Here is a 17547-nt window from a genome sequence, read left to right on the forward strand (position 1 = left end):
AAAGCTCGACTTGCCGCAAAAGGTTTTCGACAAGTTCAAGGGGTTGACTACGATGAGACCTTCTCACCCGTAGCGATGCTTAAGTCTGTCCGAATCATGTTAGCAATTGCCGCATTTTATGATTATGAAATTTGGCAAATGGATGTCAAAACTGCATTCCTGAATGGATTTCTGGAAGAAGAGTTGTATATGATGCAACCGGAAGGTTTTGTCGATCCAAAGGGAGCTAACAAAGTGTGCAAGCTCCAGCGATCCATTTATGGACTGGTGCAAGCCTCTCGGAGTTGGAATAAACGCTTTGATAGTGTGATCAAAGCATTTGGTTTTATACAGACTTTCAGAGAAGCCTGTATTTACAAGAAAGTGTGTGGGAGCTCTGTAGCATTTCTGATATTATATGTGGATGACATATTACTGATTGGAAATGATATAGAATTTCTGGATAGCATAAAGGGATACTTGAATAAGAGTTTTTCAATGAAAGACCTCGGTGAAGCTACTTACATATTAGGCATAAAGATCTATAGAGATAGATCAAGACTCTTAATTGGACTTTCACAAAGCACATACCTTGACAAGATTTTGAAGAAGTTCAAAATGGATCAAGCAAAGAAAGGGTTCTTGCCTGTGTTACAAGGAGTGAAGTTGAGTCAGACTCAATGCCCGACCACTGCAGAAGATAGAGAGAAAATGAAAGATGTTCCCTATGCTTCAGCCATAGGCTCTATCATGTATGCAATGCTGTGTACCAGACCTGATGTGTGCCTTGCTATAAGTTTAGCAGGGAGGTACCAAAGTAATCCAGGAGTGGATCACTAGACAGCGGTCAAGAACATCCTGAAATACCTGAAAAGGACTAAGGATATGTTTCTCGTATATGGAGGTGACAAAGAGCTCACCGTAAGAGGTTACGTTGATGCAAGCTTTGACACTGATCCGGACGATTCTAAATCGCAAACCAGATACATGTTTACATTAAACGGTGGAGCTGTCAGTTGGTGCAGTTCTAAACAAAGCGTCGTAGCGGGATCTACATGTGAAGCGGAGTACATAGCTACTTCGGAAGCAGCGAACGAAGGAGTCTGGATGAAGGAGTTCATATCCGATCTAGGTGTTATACCTAGTGCATCGGGTCCAATGAAAACCTTTTGTGACAATACTGGTGCAATTGCCTTGGTAAAGGAATCCAGATTTCACAAGAGAACCAAGCACATCAAGAGATGCTTCAATTCCATCCGGGATCTAGTCCAGGTGGGAGACATAGAGATTTGCAAGATACATATGGATCTGAATGTTGCAGACCCGTTGACTAAGCCTCTTCCACGAGCAAAACATGATCAGCACCAAGACTCCATGGGTGTTAGAATCATTACTGTGTAATCTAGATTATTGACTCTAGTGCAAGTGGGAGACTGAAGGAAATATGCCCTAGAGGCAATAATAAAGTTATTATTTATTTCCTTATATCATGATAAATGTTTATTGTTCATGCTAGAATTGTATTAACTGGAAACATAATACATGTGTGAATACATAGACAAACTTAGTGTCACTAGTATGCCTCTACTTGACTAGCTCGTTAATCAAAGATGGTTATGTTTCCTAACCATGAACAAAGAGTTGTTATTGATTAACGAGGTCACATCATTAGTTGAATGATCTGATTGACATGACCCATTCCATTAGCTTAGCACCCGATCGTTTAGTATGTTGCTATTGCTTTCTTCATAACTTATACATGTTCCTATGACTATGAGATTATGCAACTCCCGTTTACTCCCACTAGGAAAGGGGAGTCCTACTCCCACTAATTGGATTAGGAAAGGGGAGTCCTACTCCCACTAGGAGGAGGACTCCCCCTCCCCTTGGCGCGCCCCATAGGGCCGGCCGGCCTCCCCCTTGCTCCTTTATATACGGGGGCAGGGGGGCACCCTAGAACACACAAGTTGATCATTGAGATCGTTCCTTAGCCGTGTGCGGTGCCCCCTGCCACCATATTCCACCTCGATCATATTGTAGCGGTGCTTAGGCGAAGCCCTGCGACGGTAGAACATCAAGATCGTCACCACGCCGTCGTGCTGACGGAACTCCTCCCCGACGCTTTGCTGGATCGGAGCCCGGGGATCGTCATCGAGCTGTACGTGTGCTAAGAACTCGGAGGTGCCGGAGTAACGGTGCTTGGATCGGTCGGATCGGGAAGACGTACGACTACTTCCTCTACGTTGTGTCAACGCTTCCGCTGTCGGTCTGCGTGGGTACGTAGACAACACTCTCCCCTCTCGTTGCTGTGCATCACCATGATCTTGCGTATGCGTAGGAAAGTTTTTGAAATTACTACGTTCCCCAACAAGTGTCACTCCGAAGCTTATGGAGGGCACCATGTTGGAGATAGAACTGCACATAAGGTACTACAATCTGGTTTTTATTGGCCTACTCTCTTCAAGGATGCTCGTAAGTTTGTCTTATCTTGTGATGAATGTCAAAGAATTGGTAATATTAGTAGACGTCAAGAAATGCCTATGAATTATTCACTTGTTATTGAACCATTTGATGTTTGGGGCTTTGATTATATGGGACCTTTTCCTTCCTCTAATGGTTATACACATATTTTAGTTGCTGTTGATTACGTTACTAAGTGGGTAGAAGCTATTCCAACTAGTAGTGCTGATCATAACACTTCTATTAAAATGCTTAAAGAAGTTATCTTTCCAAAGTTTGGAGTCCCTAGATATTTAATGACTGATGGTGGTTCACATTTTATTCATGGTGCTTTCCGTAAAATGCTTGCTAAATATGATGTTAATCATAGAATTGCATCTCCTTATCATCCTCAGTCTAGTGGTCAAGTAGAATTGAGTAATAGAGAACTCAAATTAATTTTGCAAAAGACTGTTAATAGGTCCAGAAAGAATTGGTCCAAGAAACTAGATGATGCATTATGGGCCTATAGAACTGCATATAAAAATCCTATGCGTATGTCTCCGTATAAAATGGTCTATGGAAAAGCACGTCACTTACCTCTCGAACTAGAACACAAGGCTTATTGGGATATTAAAGAATTAAATTATGATTTTAAACTTGGTGGTGAGAAGAGGTTATTTGATATTAACTCACTTGATGAATGGAGAACCCAAGCCTACGAAAATGCCAAGTTGTTTAAAGAAAAGGTTAAAAGGTGGCATGATAAAAGAATACAAAAGCATGAGTTTAATGTAGGTGATTATGTATTGCTATACAACTCTCGTTTAAGATTTTTTGTAGGAAAACTTCTCTCTAAATGGGAAGGTCCCTACGTTATCGAGGAGGTCTACCGTTCTGGTGCCATAAAAATCAACAACTTCGAAGGCACAAATCCGAAGGTGGTAAATGGTCAAAGAATCAAACATTATATATCAGGTAATCCCATAAATGTTGAACCAATGTTATTGAAACCATAACCCCGGAGGAGTACATAAAGGAAACTTTCCGGAATGTTTCAGACTCCGAAAAGGAATAGGTATGTGGTACGGTAAGTAAACCGACTCCAAAACAGTTTTAAGGCAATATTTCTCCGTTTTGGAATATTTAGAAAAATAAAAAAATAAGTAGCTGTCCGGAAAGGACACGAGGGCCCCACGAGGGTGGAGGGCGCGCCCTAGCCCCTGGGTGCGCCCCCTACCTCGTGGGCACCTCGTGTGCTCTCCGGACTCCGTTTTCTTACAGGACACGTATTTTGGTCGGTAAAAATTCATTATATAACCTCCCGGGAGTTTTGACTCCCGTATCATGCAAAAATCTCTTGTCTTTGTTTCGAGTTGTTTTTCTGACAGATCTAGATTATCATGACGTCTCCAAGTGCACCCAAGGACAAGTTCTTCGAAAGGTCATCAACCCTTACCTAGCAGAGGTGCAGCGACACCCTCAAACCATTGAGATGCGTGATGGGTTGCTGCACATCCGTGATGCTGAGGGACCGAAGGGGACCAAAAGCGTGGAGACGAGGCTCGAAGCAATGGAGCAACAAGTTTTCAAGTGTTAGGGGATGGTGGAGCGTGGACTCAACTCCAACTACATGATGATCGCAGAGTTCACCAACAAACACAAGCTGGATGCCGACAACATCGGGGAGGCCATCTTCAAGCTTCATGAGAAAATTGAGCACCTCAAAGCTCAAATCTATGACCTGCAAAACCAAAACTATGAGTATGAATATAGATTCAAAAGGATGAGTTTGGCTGCAGATTTGAGGATCCCGGAGACTCGGTCATCCTTCTATGATGGTGAGCCTATGTCTTGAAAGAAGGACGACAAGCCTACGCCATCAACAACATCACCACCGTCTCCTCCAACAAGGAAGAATTGAGTATCTGGTATGGGCACTCCACTTGGCGACTGCCAAGTTTGGGGGAGTGCCCCGGTATCGCATCACCATCATTTTTGTCTTTACCGTTTTTCTTAGTTCGATCCTTTTGGTAATATTTTGATCTAGCAAAATAAAAGTTCTTAGTATGATCTAGTTGTGAGTTTTGCTTTATGATCCTTCTATTTAACTGAGTCCGTGAGCTATATAATAAAGATTAGTGTTAAGTCAAGGGCTTGCTTATTTTTGCCATGATCCCAAATAAAATAAAATAAAAGAGAAAGAAATAAAAAGAAACAAAGAGATCATGTGAGTCTTATGGAGAGTAATGAGCTCACATAGAAAGAGTATGATGAATAAAAAGTTATTGAGGGTTGACAAACATAGTTTTGGTCATTGTTGCAATTAATAAGAAGTAATAAAGAAAGAGAGGTCTTCACATATAAATATACTATCTTGGACATCTTTTATGATTGTGAGCACTCATTAAAATATGACATGCTAAAGAGTTGACATTGGACAAGGAAGACAACATAATGGGTTATGTTTTCTTACATCTGAGATAAATTATATCGTCTTGGATCCTCCAACATGTTGAGTTTGCCTTTCTCCCTCATGCTAGCCAAAGTCCTCAAGAAAGCTTTGCTTACTATAAGAGACCGTTTTGTCCTGTCCTTTGCCACAAAAGGATTGGGGCTACCTTGCTGCACTTTATTTATCGTTACCTTTACTTGCTCGTTACAAATTATCTTGCTATCAAACTATCTATTACCTACAATTTCAGTGTTTGCAGAAATTACCTTGCTGAAAACATTTTGTCATTTCCTTCTGCTCCTCGTTGGGTTCGACACTCTTACTTATCGAAAGGACTACAATTGATCCCTTATACTTATGGGTCATCAAGTAGTAGCGAGGGGTATCAGCCGCGCTGCTGCTAATTAGTAGCAGCGAGGGGTATAAACTCTGCGCTACTACTAAGTTGTTAGTAGTAGCGCGGGCTATAAACCCACGCTGATACTAAGTGGTCTCCGCCGAGCCGCTCAGGACAGGCGATAGTAGTAGCGAGGGGTACAAACCCCACACTACTACTAAGTTGACAGTAGTAGCGCGGGCTATAAACCCACACTGCTACTAAGTGGTCTCCACCATGTCCCGCGGGACATGCCATAGTAGTAGTGAGGGGAATAAACCTGCGCTACTACTAAGTATAGGGTTTTTAACAGCCTTGAAATCCTTATATCCTCTTTCAAATCCCCCTCTCTCCCGTCCCTCTCCTCCTTTCTTCATAGGCTCTCCCATGGCTCTCCTGCCCATGCGCGCCTCCTTCTCCATGATATCCCAGATTGGACACTAGTACAATGTGGTGCTATACAAATGGTTTTTAACCCCTTTCCGCGACGGACTTCTAAACCGTCGCCAAGTGAGTGACTACGATAGGGGGGCCCTTCCCACACGACCCAAAAACCATCAGGGATGGGTCCTCCTGGTACACACGCTCGGCAAAATGAGGTCAGATGCGACGGGCGAGCGATCAAATACGGATATACGTATAGTTATACTAAAAAATACAATTATACAGGTCGTAAGTACATCCCACATAGTCAGTCCCGGCTAAACGTTTCTGTTCGTATGTACATTCCACACAGTCAATTCAAAAAATATGTATCTGTTAGTATGTACATCTCACACAATTAACCCAAAAAGTACGTTTCCGTTCATATCTGATGAATCGTCCTATCTTTTGGGAGAGGATACTTTGCGGACCGCCTCTCTCATGCATGTCCACGTGCAAATCATGTTTTCATATGCCTCAAAATCAAATTTATCGGGGTCTTTACCACATTTTGCACATCAGCTGCATTAAACTGATGATCATTGTACCTTTCTGTAGCTTGTGAGTCTTCCTTCTCCTCCTGTCAACAAGTAAGCACACCAAAAGTATCGGTATATGAAGCACAATCATTTCTACTTTCAGAGGTCAACAAATAAAATAAACCCCTCAAAATGTCCCACAATAAAACCGTGTAAATTTTAAATATAAACGATCATTTAATAATACAAAATGTGTAGCATTTGCTCCACTCCTGGGTGTTAGAAAAAACACAAAGCAAACCGAATACAACTAAGCAACTAACCAAAATAATAAATCTAGCAAAGCATCTGATTTCAACCTCACAGGTAGAAACACTTGACCAGCAAATAGTGCCGAAAATCTTGAGTGAAGACCAAGGCCACAAAATATTAATCACTCTAATAACTCAGCTTTCAAAATTCTTGCACTGAGAGAAGAGGGGCCATCAAGTTAGCTTCCAGGCCATCGTGTTGTCTCTTGCGTGAAGTCAGTCCAGTCTACCACTCATAAGCTCTGAACAAATCAGCTATCGCTCGATAGCACTGCCGGCATAAAACATGGACAGTTGACGCGCATCGCGCAAGGTAGGGTAGTGTGTGTGGATCCATCTGCTCCAGATGTAGATGACTTGGGCTCCACGTGTGTTCCTTGTGGTGTAAATGTCATTTTGATGTATGCAGGATTGCAGGTGTCCAAAGGGACACATGGATGTTATTTGTGTGTTTCTCGTATCCATGTGTTCAAGCGACGCAATTCACCCGTCCCAGTGTGGCACATTGCAGAAGAAAAAAGATTTTCTGGCAAGCAGAGTCAGAAACAAAAAGAAAAAAAATCTCTCTGCTTGCTTTATTGTTCATGTTCCCCTGTTCAACCACAGAGCAGACTTGATACTCCATCTGTTCCCCTCTGCATCGGCCCCCGCGTCGATCCCGCAGGGGCGACTCGGGCGGCGTAACCCTAGCCCGCCGCCGGCCCTCTTCCCCACCTCTCCTCTCCCTCGTCGCAACCGGAGGTGGCCGCCGGCTTGTCGCTCGGCCGCCGGTGAAGATGGCGGCGAGGATCTGGCCGCCCCGTTCTTCCTCGGGGAGCTTTGGATCCGTGGCGGCGGCCTCGGCTGGTGGATCGACGCCGGGTCTGCGGTGACCGGTGCTCGTTGGTGCTGGCCGTTCTTCCTCGGCTGCGGGGGCGGCGGCAGGTGGCGGCTGTGGTGCGGGCGTCTCGGCGGCGCCCGATCCAGATCTAAAGGCCTCCGTCTACTTCAACCAGGGCTGCCTTCGATGGTCCTGCTTTGGGCGGTCTTTGTCGCCGGAGTTGTACCCGTTTGGCGGCTAGAGGTGGGAGGTGGCTCCGGAGAAATCCGAGGCCAGCAGTGCTGGCCACGACGGCGGCGACGCTCGTGGGCGCCGTACCCTTCTTGTAGGCACCGTCCAGGTTGCCTCCTTTCCCTCTTCCTTCCACCCAGCTCGTATGCCGGGCGAAAGCCCAAATCCTTCCGGATCGAGCGACAGCGGCGCTCCGGGCATCGTCACCCTCTTGGGGGTGTCGTTCGTGGTGAGCTTGGGGTGGATGTGATGCTTTGGTTGCTTCGCGGCGGTTGGTGGCAGTGCGTTGGCGCTCTGCCGCCTATGTGCTCAGCCTCGGAGTCCTTCTTCCACGGTGCTTGGTCTTCAGCGGCCCTGCCGGACTCGGCGGAGCGGTGCTTCATCCTACTCATTGATGGCGACGTATCTCGGCGGCGTGGCGCAGTGGAGATTCGGTGTCCGATGTATGGCGATGGACTCGCGCTGGAGGACGAAGCTGTCTGGTGTTGTGGTGACGTCGATGGCTGAGTGGCCAGATAAGGTAGAAGCCTTAATATTTGCTCTGAAGACGGACCTGTGAAAGATGACGACGACGACACACGAGTAGGGATATCATATCTTAAACTAAACAGGGCCTTTGGTTCCTAGCATCAAACAAATTGACCGGAAACTGAATCATATGTGTGTACAAAAGAATCTCATGTACTAAATCTTACGACTAATGAAAAATTTGGAGCATGGGTAGAAAACAGCAGTCAGATTTAGCAGCTTTTCGATTGGAATCGGTGGCAGCACCAACAGCAAACCCTAAAAATAATCTTCAAATCAGTAAAGAATCAACAACAAGACAGGACATGTAGGAGATTGAAACAAAATATTTGGCAGGATATTAAAACCAAGTTGGAAGAGGGCAAAACAATCCGTTCGCTCGTAAACGACCGTTCACATGCACCATTGTAGTCACAAACTCACTCGCTAATGCTGCCGCTGTCCTGTTGCAATTTCTCGTGTTCTGCCTGACTTTTTGTGTGTGTGGCTGTGCGGGCGCTCGCGCAGAGCAATAGGGTGAGCCGGCTGCCTGGCGCCCCCGCCGCTGGTGGCCGGGTGCGTGCCGCTGACCTAGGAGGAAAGGATCCGAAGGGAGACAAGCCGGACAGCGTCGAAGAAGAAATAAATCTGGGCTAGTATGAAGGCCCAGTTAACAGTTTATTGGTCCAGTTGATGAGAGAGCACCCAGATCATCCTCTGGAGCAGCGGCCCAGGCACGTTGGGCCGGCAATGAGGCATGGGGTAACATAATAAAAGGATCATGATGGGTGTGGTGGGACAATCAACCAATCTGGTGCGTTCGTATGTGCGATCCGATGGTTGGCAATGTCAAATCGCTGTGGATGGCCGTAACTCGCTCTATTATACTGTTTTGTAATAATGTATCCCTTCCTATCTACTTTCTTTGTGTATCACATTGTAACTAAACATCTATGTACCAACAGTAAAGACTTGGGTGTCTGAATATTCTCATAATACTTGGCTCCCTCTCGCCCTTTACGCCATTGGGAATTGCTTTTTTCCTTTAATATTGAAAGCTAGAGAACTGGAGGTAGAGTAATAAAAGCTGCTTCCTTGGAGAGTTTTTTGTGTAGAGTGGTGCATGCATAATATTATCCTCATTATGTTCTCTTTGCATGTTCTATTGTAGGAAGCGGATGCTATCAAGATCATGCCAAAAGTGATGCTCATTCCCGTTCTTAGTGAGATGGGTTTACTCGATGCAGAGTATGAGCATTGCAGACTCTGGCGAGCTGCTGAAGGTCGACGAGGAGGGCGCCGCCACCACCGTCATCAGGCTGGTCCACATCCACGCAACATCACCAGGTCACCGACACAACTCCTCATGCCCAGGTCGTTCAACATTTTCTTCCGCTTTTGATGCGCCACATTTAGAGTCTTTCTTTCCCATTTTACCGTGTTTGCATGATAAGATGTTTGGTTGGATTTGAAGGTCCGTAGCCTTGGCTCCAAAGCTTCAAGCTCTTATAGAAATTAGAACCGAGGGCCTTTTAAAATGAGTCCTGCATAATAGTGTTGTTCAGTGGGATGCATAATTTTTGTTTGTGTAATCGGCTATCCTTGGTGCTGATGTACTGATTTCATCATCATATGACTACAATAAAAAAGTTGTGTGTATAAATATTACTAACTGCTGATACTTTGCATCAGTGATTTCAATTATGTTGGCCCTCCTTAAGATTTCTTGGGAATGTGAGGCTTAAAAGTTTCAACCTTGTGCAATATGTGTCCGAATAATATTAATGTACACTCTTTCAATACATGGCTTACTCTTGGCCTTTGCGCCATTGGCGTAACTGGTTATCTAGTTTTATAATTGATGGAAGCATGAGATCCATGCCTTTGAAACAAGTGGAATTTTCTTTCTACAATGTGTCATCATTCATGTTGTGCTTCCACGTGATTTCTTTGTGAAGCAAAAAAAATCAATATAATAAAAGATTTTTTAAATTACTGTGAAGGCCCCTAGGTAGCTGTGTTATACTGTTTTTTTAATTACAAGATTCTTTTAATATATATTCTCATTCAATACTTTTACTACTTAGGTGTCCTTCCATAGCCCGGGAATCAAAATAAAGTCCTGGAGGTAGCACTAGTCCTGGAGAGACAAAGCACAGGTGCATCTAAATATGGCACTCTGTTTGTTGCCCGAAGTCTTTTGGCTTTGACAACTTTGTGGCCGATTGCTTATGTAATAAAATTGAGATGAAAATGTATCCATTTCCAGAAGATAAAATGAGAAAACAAATACAATGAGGAAGATTGTTTGTCATGTGTTTCTTAGGACATGCATGCAAGATTGTTTGTCATGTGTTTCTTAGGACATGCATGCAAGATACAAGTAAATCATGAATTAACAAACTGTGTCTACATCATTAGAATTGCAAGGTCATGAAACCATGAATAACTTCAGGAAACAACCTATCATTCAAGTGTCTTCTTTTCTTTGTAATACTACTTCTTTATTTTGCTATTTTGTATTCCAACTCATAGGCTTAGCCTCTTCTCCACAATAGTTTGGACCTCATAATATGTGCTTTCCAGAACAAACGAATAGGAAAAGAGAAACACGGAGAGCCTTACCAGATCTGATGCACAAAATAAATAGTGGTACACAATCTAGAAATATTTATTGTTTGCTGCATTACTGATGAAAGATAGCAACTAGAACCTTGTTTGATGCTTAAAACCCATCGTCTCATGAAGCATGTCCACTTTTGTTATCTTTCAATTAAAGAGAACACATGGAGGATGCTTTCCCCTTCTTCTTCTTTTTTGTGAACGGAGGATGTTTTCCCCTTAAAAAGATGTTCTGATGAAGCATAAGACTGCAAACTGGAGTACAAAAGTTTGTAGCCGGAGGACCTAGATGTCCTGATGCACAATTTTTGGCATCCTTTGATCGATCAGGTAGCTAGGCACGGACGCATGCATGCATGCAGTGTTGTTTGCGTTCGAAAAGCTATCTAGGAAATCGATCGATCGCTTCGTTGGATCGGACGTACTCGTACGACAAGATCACGCGCGCGCCCACGCCGACGCGTCGATCAGGAAAAGATCGACCCGGCTACATCTGCGCGTCTCATCTCCTTCCCCTCGCTCGATCCGTCTCTCTCTCTCTCTCTCTCGTGCCGCCGCCTCCATCGCTAGGGACTAGGGTTCGGCTCCACTCCGACCTTCTTCGCCCTCTGTTCCGAGCTTCCGCAGGACCTTCTTCTGCAGGAGCCATCCGCCGCCTCCCACGATCCACATCATGCACGTCATGCCAGACCACCTTACCCCCGGCGATCGCCGCCACCCCCACATCCTCTTGGATAAGAATTGCCTAATCGGTGATCTGGAAAATTCCACCACCGCAAAAACCAACAACAGCCAAGGATTCGGGGTCGAGGTCTCCTTGAAAACAACCGATCCCCCGGCCATCTCGCTGTGCTTTGCCCGCTGCGTCGATCATCAGACCGGGGATAGTTTGGTTGCGGATCCTTCTATACTTGGCATAGCCGGAGGGTTCGTGCTGCTGGCTATCACTTTCTTGGACAGTGCCAACCATTATTTGCGGTTCATCGACTATTTCGTCTACAAAGCAGCAGGGCCAGGTTCCGCCTCTCTCCATCTTATCCCAAGGCCCTATCCGTCTTCGTTCTCGCAAAATTTGGCCGCCGTCTTGCCTGTCACTGACAACAATTGCGAAGAAGACTTTGCTGTCGTTTTCCCTCGTGTCGAATATATCGTGCCCGAGTCTCGCAGACATTACACGCTCCACGTCTACCGCTCCGACATGAATGCTTGGCACTCCGAGGCGGCTTATGTCGCCGAGGAGGATGGCGAAACAAGGAATGCCAAGCATAAGATATCGCTTCATAACGCCATGAGCGTGGCCTATGCAGGCAAGGGTGTCATAGGCTGGATCGATCTTTGGTGGGGAATTCTCTTATGCAATGTTTTGGACAGCAAGCCTATCATCCGCTTCATCCCGTTGCCAATACCGGAACCGTGTGATCCCTCTGAGTTCCACTTGACGTATGAGAATTTCACCCCAAGACCACACCGTCATGTCACGATATGCAATGGTTTGATCAAGTTTGTTGGGTTAAATTTCCATGCGGAAAATGCTATTCGCAGCATGAAGCAAGCACAAGATCATGGCTGGACGGCTAGAACATGGACCAGATCAATCTATTCAGATGATGTTTGGCATGATGGCATGACGATTGATACGTCTGAGATATATTTCACTGACCCGAGTTTGCCGAGTCTCTTGCCTGGGATGTTTGACGAGGAAAACAATTTGACATGGAGGAAATTCACTACCGCTGGCCCTACATTAAGTTTGCTCGATGACGATATTATTTACATTATGGCGAAGGAGAGCATGTGCCATCGGACAGCGTATGTACTTACTGTCAACACTAAAAGTTCGAAGCTCGAATCTGGTGCGCAATGTTCTGCTCAAAAGATGCAGTGGTTCGAACCCGCCTATGAGCCGTGTCTTCTTCTTAGCTCTTTCGGCACGACTTCAGGTACTCGTCAAAATAGTAGTTAGCGGATTTTGTGTTGTTGAACAATTTTATTACTGTTGACATACTTTATGCTTTGCATGTTTTTTTTGCAGAGTTGGTTAAAGAATTTGAAACCAAAGCGACAATAATGGAAACCAAGGAGGGACCGATCCTCTCGGTGTTGTCGAAGCGTCTCCACGCGCTGCGGAAGCAGCAGAATCGCATCGCGCGGATGGAAGAGTCCGTTGCCGCCGGCAAGATGCTTAGCCAAGAGCAGCAGAAGGAGGCGATGCACTCCAAGCCTGTCCTCGCCGCAGTCATCGACGAGCTCGAGCGCCTCCGTGCGCCGCTTGCTGCCGCCCTCGCTGAGGAGCTCTCCACCATCTCCGCCCCTGCTGCCGGTTCCTCGTCCATCTAGGACCTCCTCGTCCTTCAGCTGCACTATTTCCATTATGTCTTTTACTAGAATCCTTGTGAGTTTTTCTATGCGAGGTGTTGGGTGTCACCATAGCAGATGACGCAGAGTTGCGGCGAGGTTATTTTCTAATAAAATGTTTCTCGCGCGTGATCTACTTCTGGTTTGTTTAGCGTTGGGAAGATTCTGCTGGTAGGATTTGGTCAGACAATTCACAATTGACATAGAGAATAATTCTGGTTTCTTGTGTTCCCAGAAGACTTGTCCAGCTCGATCCTCCGCTCGTTTGATTGATCCAAAAGGGTAGGAGAGCATACATAGCAACTACTAGCAAGCCGTATGGGTGGCATCATACTGGTAGGACTTTGTCAGACAGCTAGCTGACCTGAAGAAAAATTCTGGTTTCTTGTGTTCTGGGAACTCTCCAGTGCCGTGTTAATGCATTTGCTTCTTTGATGCTAGGGTGTGAGAATTTGGAAAATAATAATAAACCTAGTAGCAATGGGCCGTGGTCTTGCTTATTTGGAATGGAAGGGAATCATGGATGGCTGGATGCATCATTTTCCCTTACTGCACGGCGCCTCATGTCTTAATCATGTTTGACTGTTGCTTTCCCTGCTGTTTAATCCATCATTATTTTTCCCTTAGCTAGGCATGCTGCATGCACCCCCCAAAGCGGAAACGGGAAAGAGCAAAAGCCCTAACCTTTAGATGTCTGTCCCCGTCCTTAGTTGCTCGTTCTATCATTGGGGGACTTTAGATGTCTCTTCGAGCACACATAATTACATGCATGATCCAACGCCAGTCCAAAAACATTTCCGCATTAATTTTGCTGATGATTCAGACAGTCTACAACAAACGTATGAACAAACGCGGGATCAGGAAAAAAATCAAATACAATTCAATTGATGTATGCATAAAAAACCAAGCATCACAACAATCATCTATGTATGTGTGATGGATGATCAGCGCGCCATGGAGATGGAGCCGTCCTTGATGAGGCTGTTGCTGAGGGACTTGAAGCGCTGTTTGGAGTACTGGCGCGATGCTTTCCGCCAGTCCGTCCCGGCTTTCATCATCGCCACGAACTCCTCGAAGCTGACCCGGCCATCCTGCAAGCGTGCCACCGGCGACCACAGATGGATTCAGGATGATCTTGGAAATGCATGACAATTTGTCGATTGGATTCAAATTAAGCACAGAGGTAAGAAGTACGTACCTTGTCGGTGTCGACCTCCTGCAGGACATGGTCGACGACGGCGTCGTCGGCCTTGCCGGAGTCATCGGCGAGCGCGTCGGCGAGCTCGGCACGCTTGATGTAGCCGCTGCTGTCGCGGTCGAAGAAGAGGAAGGCCTTGCGGAGGTGCTGGTCGCTGGAGAGGCGCTGCAGGTGGATGGTGACGGCGACGAACTCGGCGTAGTCAAGGTAGCCATCGCCGTCCACGTCGGCGGCTTCCATGAGCAGCTCCATCTCGGGCTCCGCCATCTTGGGGCCAACCCTGGCGAGGCCGGCCTTGAGCTCCTCCAGCGTGACCCGGCCGTTGTTGTCCGTGTCCATGAGTGCGAACATCTCCTTGATCACCTCCACCTCCTCCGCCGACAGGTGCTCTGCGATGACCTGCATCGCCTTCTTCTTGAAGCGGTTCATGATGGAGAACTGCTTCAGCCTCGCCCGCACCACGTCCCCTAGCGGCACGTTTGGTGCCAACGTAGATGGACAGATCATCAGCCGCCATTGATGATGCATGTTTGATCATCAGCCGCCATTGATGATGCATGTTTGAGTCGAGATCGAGCACGGTTACCGACCGAGGACTTGGCGGGCGGTGAGGCGCTTGTGGGGGTCCATCTCGAGCATCTGGCGCACGAGGCTCTTGGCGCTGTCGGAGATCCAGGGCCAGGGCTCGTGGTCGAAGTTGAGTACGCCGCGGAGCATGGAGCGCGCCACGCCCTGCTCCGTCTCGGCCCAGAAGGGAGGGACGCCGCAGAGAAGGATGTAGAGGATGACACCGGCGCTCCAGATGTCCGGAGCACCTCCGGGGCCATGTAGTACGGGCTGCCCATGATCTCTGAGAACCGCTCCCCTGCACCGCAACAGATTTTTACTCAAGTCAACATCGTACTAGCATTTTTCTCGAAAAAAAAAACGTCGTACTAGCATTTACCATTGACTGATTAGTCTCATTAGCTTTTCAGGTAAAAAAACAGAAATTCCTGATTTCGCAAGTGCAAAAAAGAAAAACTTGATCAGGCGTGCAAAATTATGGAGCACCTAGGTGCGCGTCACCTTAGTTTTTTCTCCCAAGGGTCTATCGGTTTCTCTTCTTTTATCTCAACCGTCGGATGGTGTTTCATCTTCAACGACGTCCACTCACCGCCGATCGATCTCCAATGTGTTGGCACCCTCCAGCACCCCAAACCATCAACCTTCTAATTCGCCTCGAGCTATGGCTCGTTCCTAGCGGAGGCCTTGCCGGCGTACCCAAAACTCGCTTCGCTCGTCCCGATGCCATCGTCAGTGACCTTGGTGCTTACACTACCAGAATTTAGGCAGTTGCCGACGGGCATATCTATGCCGACAGCCCCCGTCGGCATATATGGGCATACCCCGACGGCCCAACTAAAGTCGTCGGCGTAGAAAGGCCGTCGGCGTATAACCATCTATGCCGACGGGGGCCGTTGGCATGGATAAGCCGTCGGTGTTTCTTCGAATATACCGACGGGGGCCATCGGCATATCGCGTGGGCCCGTCTACCCGGGCGGCGACGGCAGTTTGAGGGCGTCAGGCTACGCCGACGGGCTAACGGTGGCCGTCGGCATAGCTACGCCGACGTCATCGATCCGCCGCGCCGCCACGTCATCGATCCGCGTCGTTCGCCGGTCCCGTGGGATGGCATTTCTATGCCGGCGGCTAGGCCGTCGGCATAGGCCTGGCCCATGGTTTTTGCCATGTCATTGATCTCCGCCCTACGCCACGTCATCGATCCAGGGCTCTACCGTTCCGTGGCCGTAGCTATGCCGACGGCTAGGCCGTAGGCATAGATTTCTAATAATATTTTTATATTTTTTGTATTTTCTCTTATTATTTTTTATTTTTTTTCCAATACTAATTTCATTAACTTAAATGTACAGAAAACATATATCGATTGCCCCCCACACGGGCCTTCTTTCGTCGTGTCACGGAGAGGTTAGACGGGACGGGCTGGGTACCTGTGGGGGGTAGCAATGCCGCCAGGTGTTGCGGTGGGCCCTCCTACGGTTGTGGAAACGTGGTGGCAGGCACAGGCACGCGGCTTCGGGGTGTGCCCCCTCCCCCCTCACGGGCGTCGATGCCGCCGTGCCCCGGGGGGGAACGGCCATGTCGGGCCGACGCAGAGGGAATCTTGGGGTGGGTTGTGCCGGGACTGTGTTGGGGGGTGTACCTATGGCTGGGCTATGACAACAAGGTGAAAAGGTCCACCGGTCAAACTACGTCCAGCGAAAGTCAAAGGGATAGACCCGGCGGTCGTCTGTGTCAGGGTTAGACGGGACGGGGTACCTGGGGGGTAGCAATGCCACCAGGTGTTGCGGTGGCCCTCCTACGGTTATATAAGCATGGTGGCAGGCGTAGGCACCCGGCACGCGGCTTGTATGAGGTCCCGGTGCGATGCTCCGGTGGCATTGCTACCCCCCTAGGGCCCTCGTCCCGCCAAACCCTGTAGCGTTTGACCATGGGATCTACCCCTTTGACTTTGCACGGACAGGCTTTGAGCAGTAGACGTATCCACCCGATTGTCTAAGGTCAGCCCAGAGGCCCACGGCAACATCTGGCCCGGATGTTGCACCAAAGTGTTCCTATGGGCTGACCTAACACAACCGGGTGGGGAGGTCCACTGGTCAAAGCCCGTCCGTGCAAAGTCAAAGGGCTAGATCCCGTGGTCAAACGCTACAGGGTTAGGCGGGACGGGGGCACTGGGGGGTAGCAATGCCACCGGAGCGTCGCACCGGGCCCTCATACATGCGGGGTGGTGTGGTGGCATGTCCGAAGAGGCGGGACGCGTCTCCGGGGCGTGGCCCCCCCTCACGGACGGCGATGACACGGTAGTAGACGTTCTGCGGTAATGATGCGGCGTCAATATTACTAAATACTCGGAGCGCGATAAAATCATGAGTTTTTTTGCACGACGCGGGCACATGTGCTATAGGAACGATGGTATTTTTTCATAATTTTTGGTGATGGAGAAGTATCCGAAAAATTCCCTCTACGCGGATTGCCCTTCGCGCGTCTACGGCTGTGGCCGGCGGCCTCTGGGGGCTAGCATGCCGCCAAATCTTGCGTAGGCGGCCTCTCACAAGTCTGGAAGTGTTGTGGCGGTTGCAAACGCCCGGCACGCGTGTCCGGGGTGTGCCCCCCTCACGGACGGCGCCACCGCCGGCACCTGGAGGGGGGAAACGGACGCGTGGGGTCTACACGGAGGGGATCTTGCTGTGGGTCTGGCCCGGATGTTGCACCAAAGTGTTCCTATGGGCTGACCTAACACAACCGGGTGGGGAGGTCCACTGGTCAAAGCCCGTCCGTGCAAAGTCAAAGG

General features: G+C 47.9%; 2 protein-coding genes across 2 annotated transcripts; one reads left to right on the forward strand and one right to left on the reverse strand.

Annotated features, from left to right (window-relative positions):
* The first annotated feature begins 11187 nt into the window (after positions 1 to 11187).
* Positions 11188 to 13265, forward strand: LOC147974491 (uncharacterized). Its single transcript, XM_087519482.1, has 2 exons — positions 11188 to 12582; positions 12675 to 13265. The coding sequence occupies exons 1-2, from the start codon at positions 11316 to 11318 to the stop codon at positions 12977 to 12979; spliced, it is 1572 nt and encodes a 523-aa protein (XP_087375608.1). The 5' UTR covers positions 11188 to 11315; the 3' UTR covers positions 12980 to 13265.
* A 672-nt stretch (positions 13266 to 13937) lies between these two features.
* LOC125531505 (calcium-dependent protein kinase 9-like) lies at positions 13938 to 14719 on the reverse strand. Its single transcript, XM_087519483.1, has 2 exons — positions 14196 to 14719; positions 13938 to 14088 (listed from the first exon to the last, which is right to left on the reverse strand). Exons 1-2 carry the CDS (start codon positions 14700 to 14702, stop codon positions 13942 to 13944), a joined length of 654 nt encoding a protein of 217 aa, XP_087375609.1. The 5' UTR covers positions 14703 to 14719; the 3' UTR covers positions 13938 to 13941.
* Positions 14720 to 17547: the final 2828 nt, after the last annotated feature.

This window comes from Triticum urartu, chromosome 4A (assembly GCF_056163025.1).
Source record: "Triticum urartu cultivar PI428250 chromosome 4A, HENAU_Tu73, whole genome shotgun sequence".
In the NCBI taxonomy this organism is placed as follows: Eukaryota; Viridiplantae; Streptophyta; class Magnoliopsida; order Poales; family Poaceae; genus Triticum; species Triticum urartu.

What these genes read in the sequence shown, in the direction of transcription:
- LOC125531505 (XM_087519483.1), bottom strand. Translation starts at nt 14,702, where the DNA reads ATGATCTGTCCATCTACGTTGGCACCAAACGTGCCGCTAGGGGACGTG. An exon ending in AGGAGGTCGACACCGACAAG is followed by an intron (nt 14,089 to 14,195) that starts GTACGTACTTCT and finishes GCACGCTTGCAG; the next exon opens with GATGGCCGGGTCAGCTTCGA.
- LOC147974491 (XM_087519482.1), top strand. Translation starts at nt 11,316, where the DNA reads ATGCACGTCATGCCAGACCACCTTACCCCCGGCGATCGCCGCCACCCC. An exon ending in CTCTTTCGGCACGACTTCAG is followed by an intron (nt 12,583 to 12,674) that starts GTACTCGTCAAA and finishes TTTTTTTTGCAG; the next exon opens with AGTTGGTTAAAGAATTTGAA.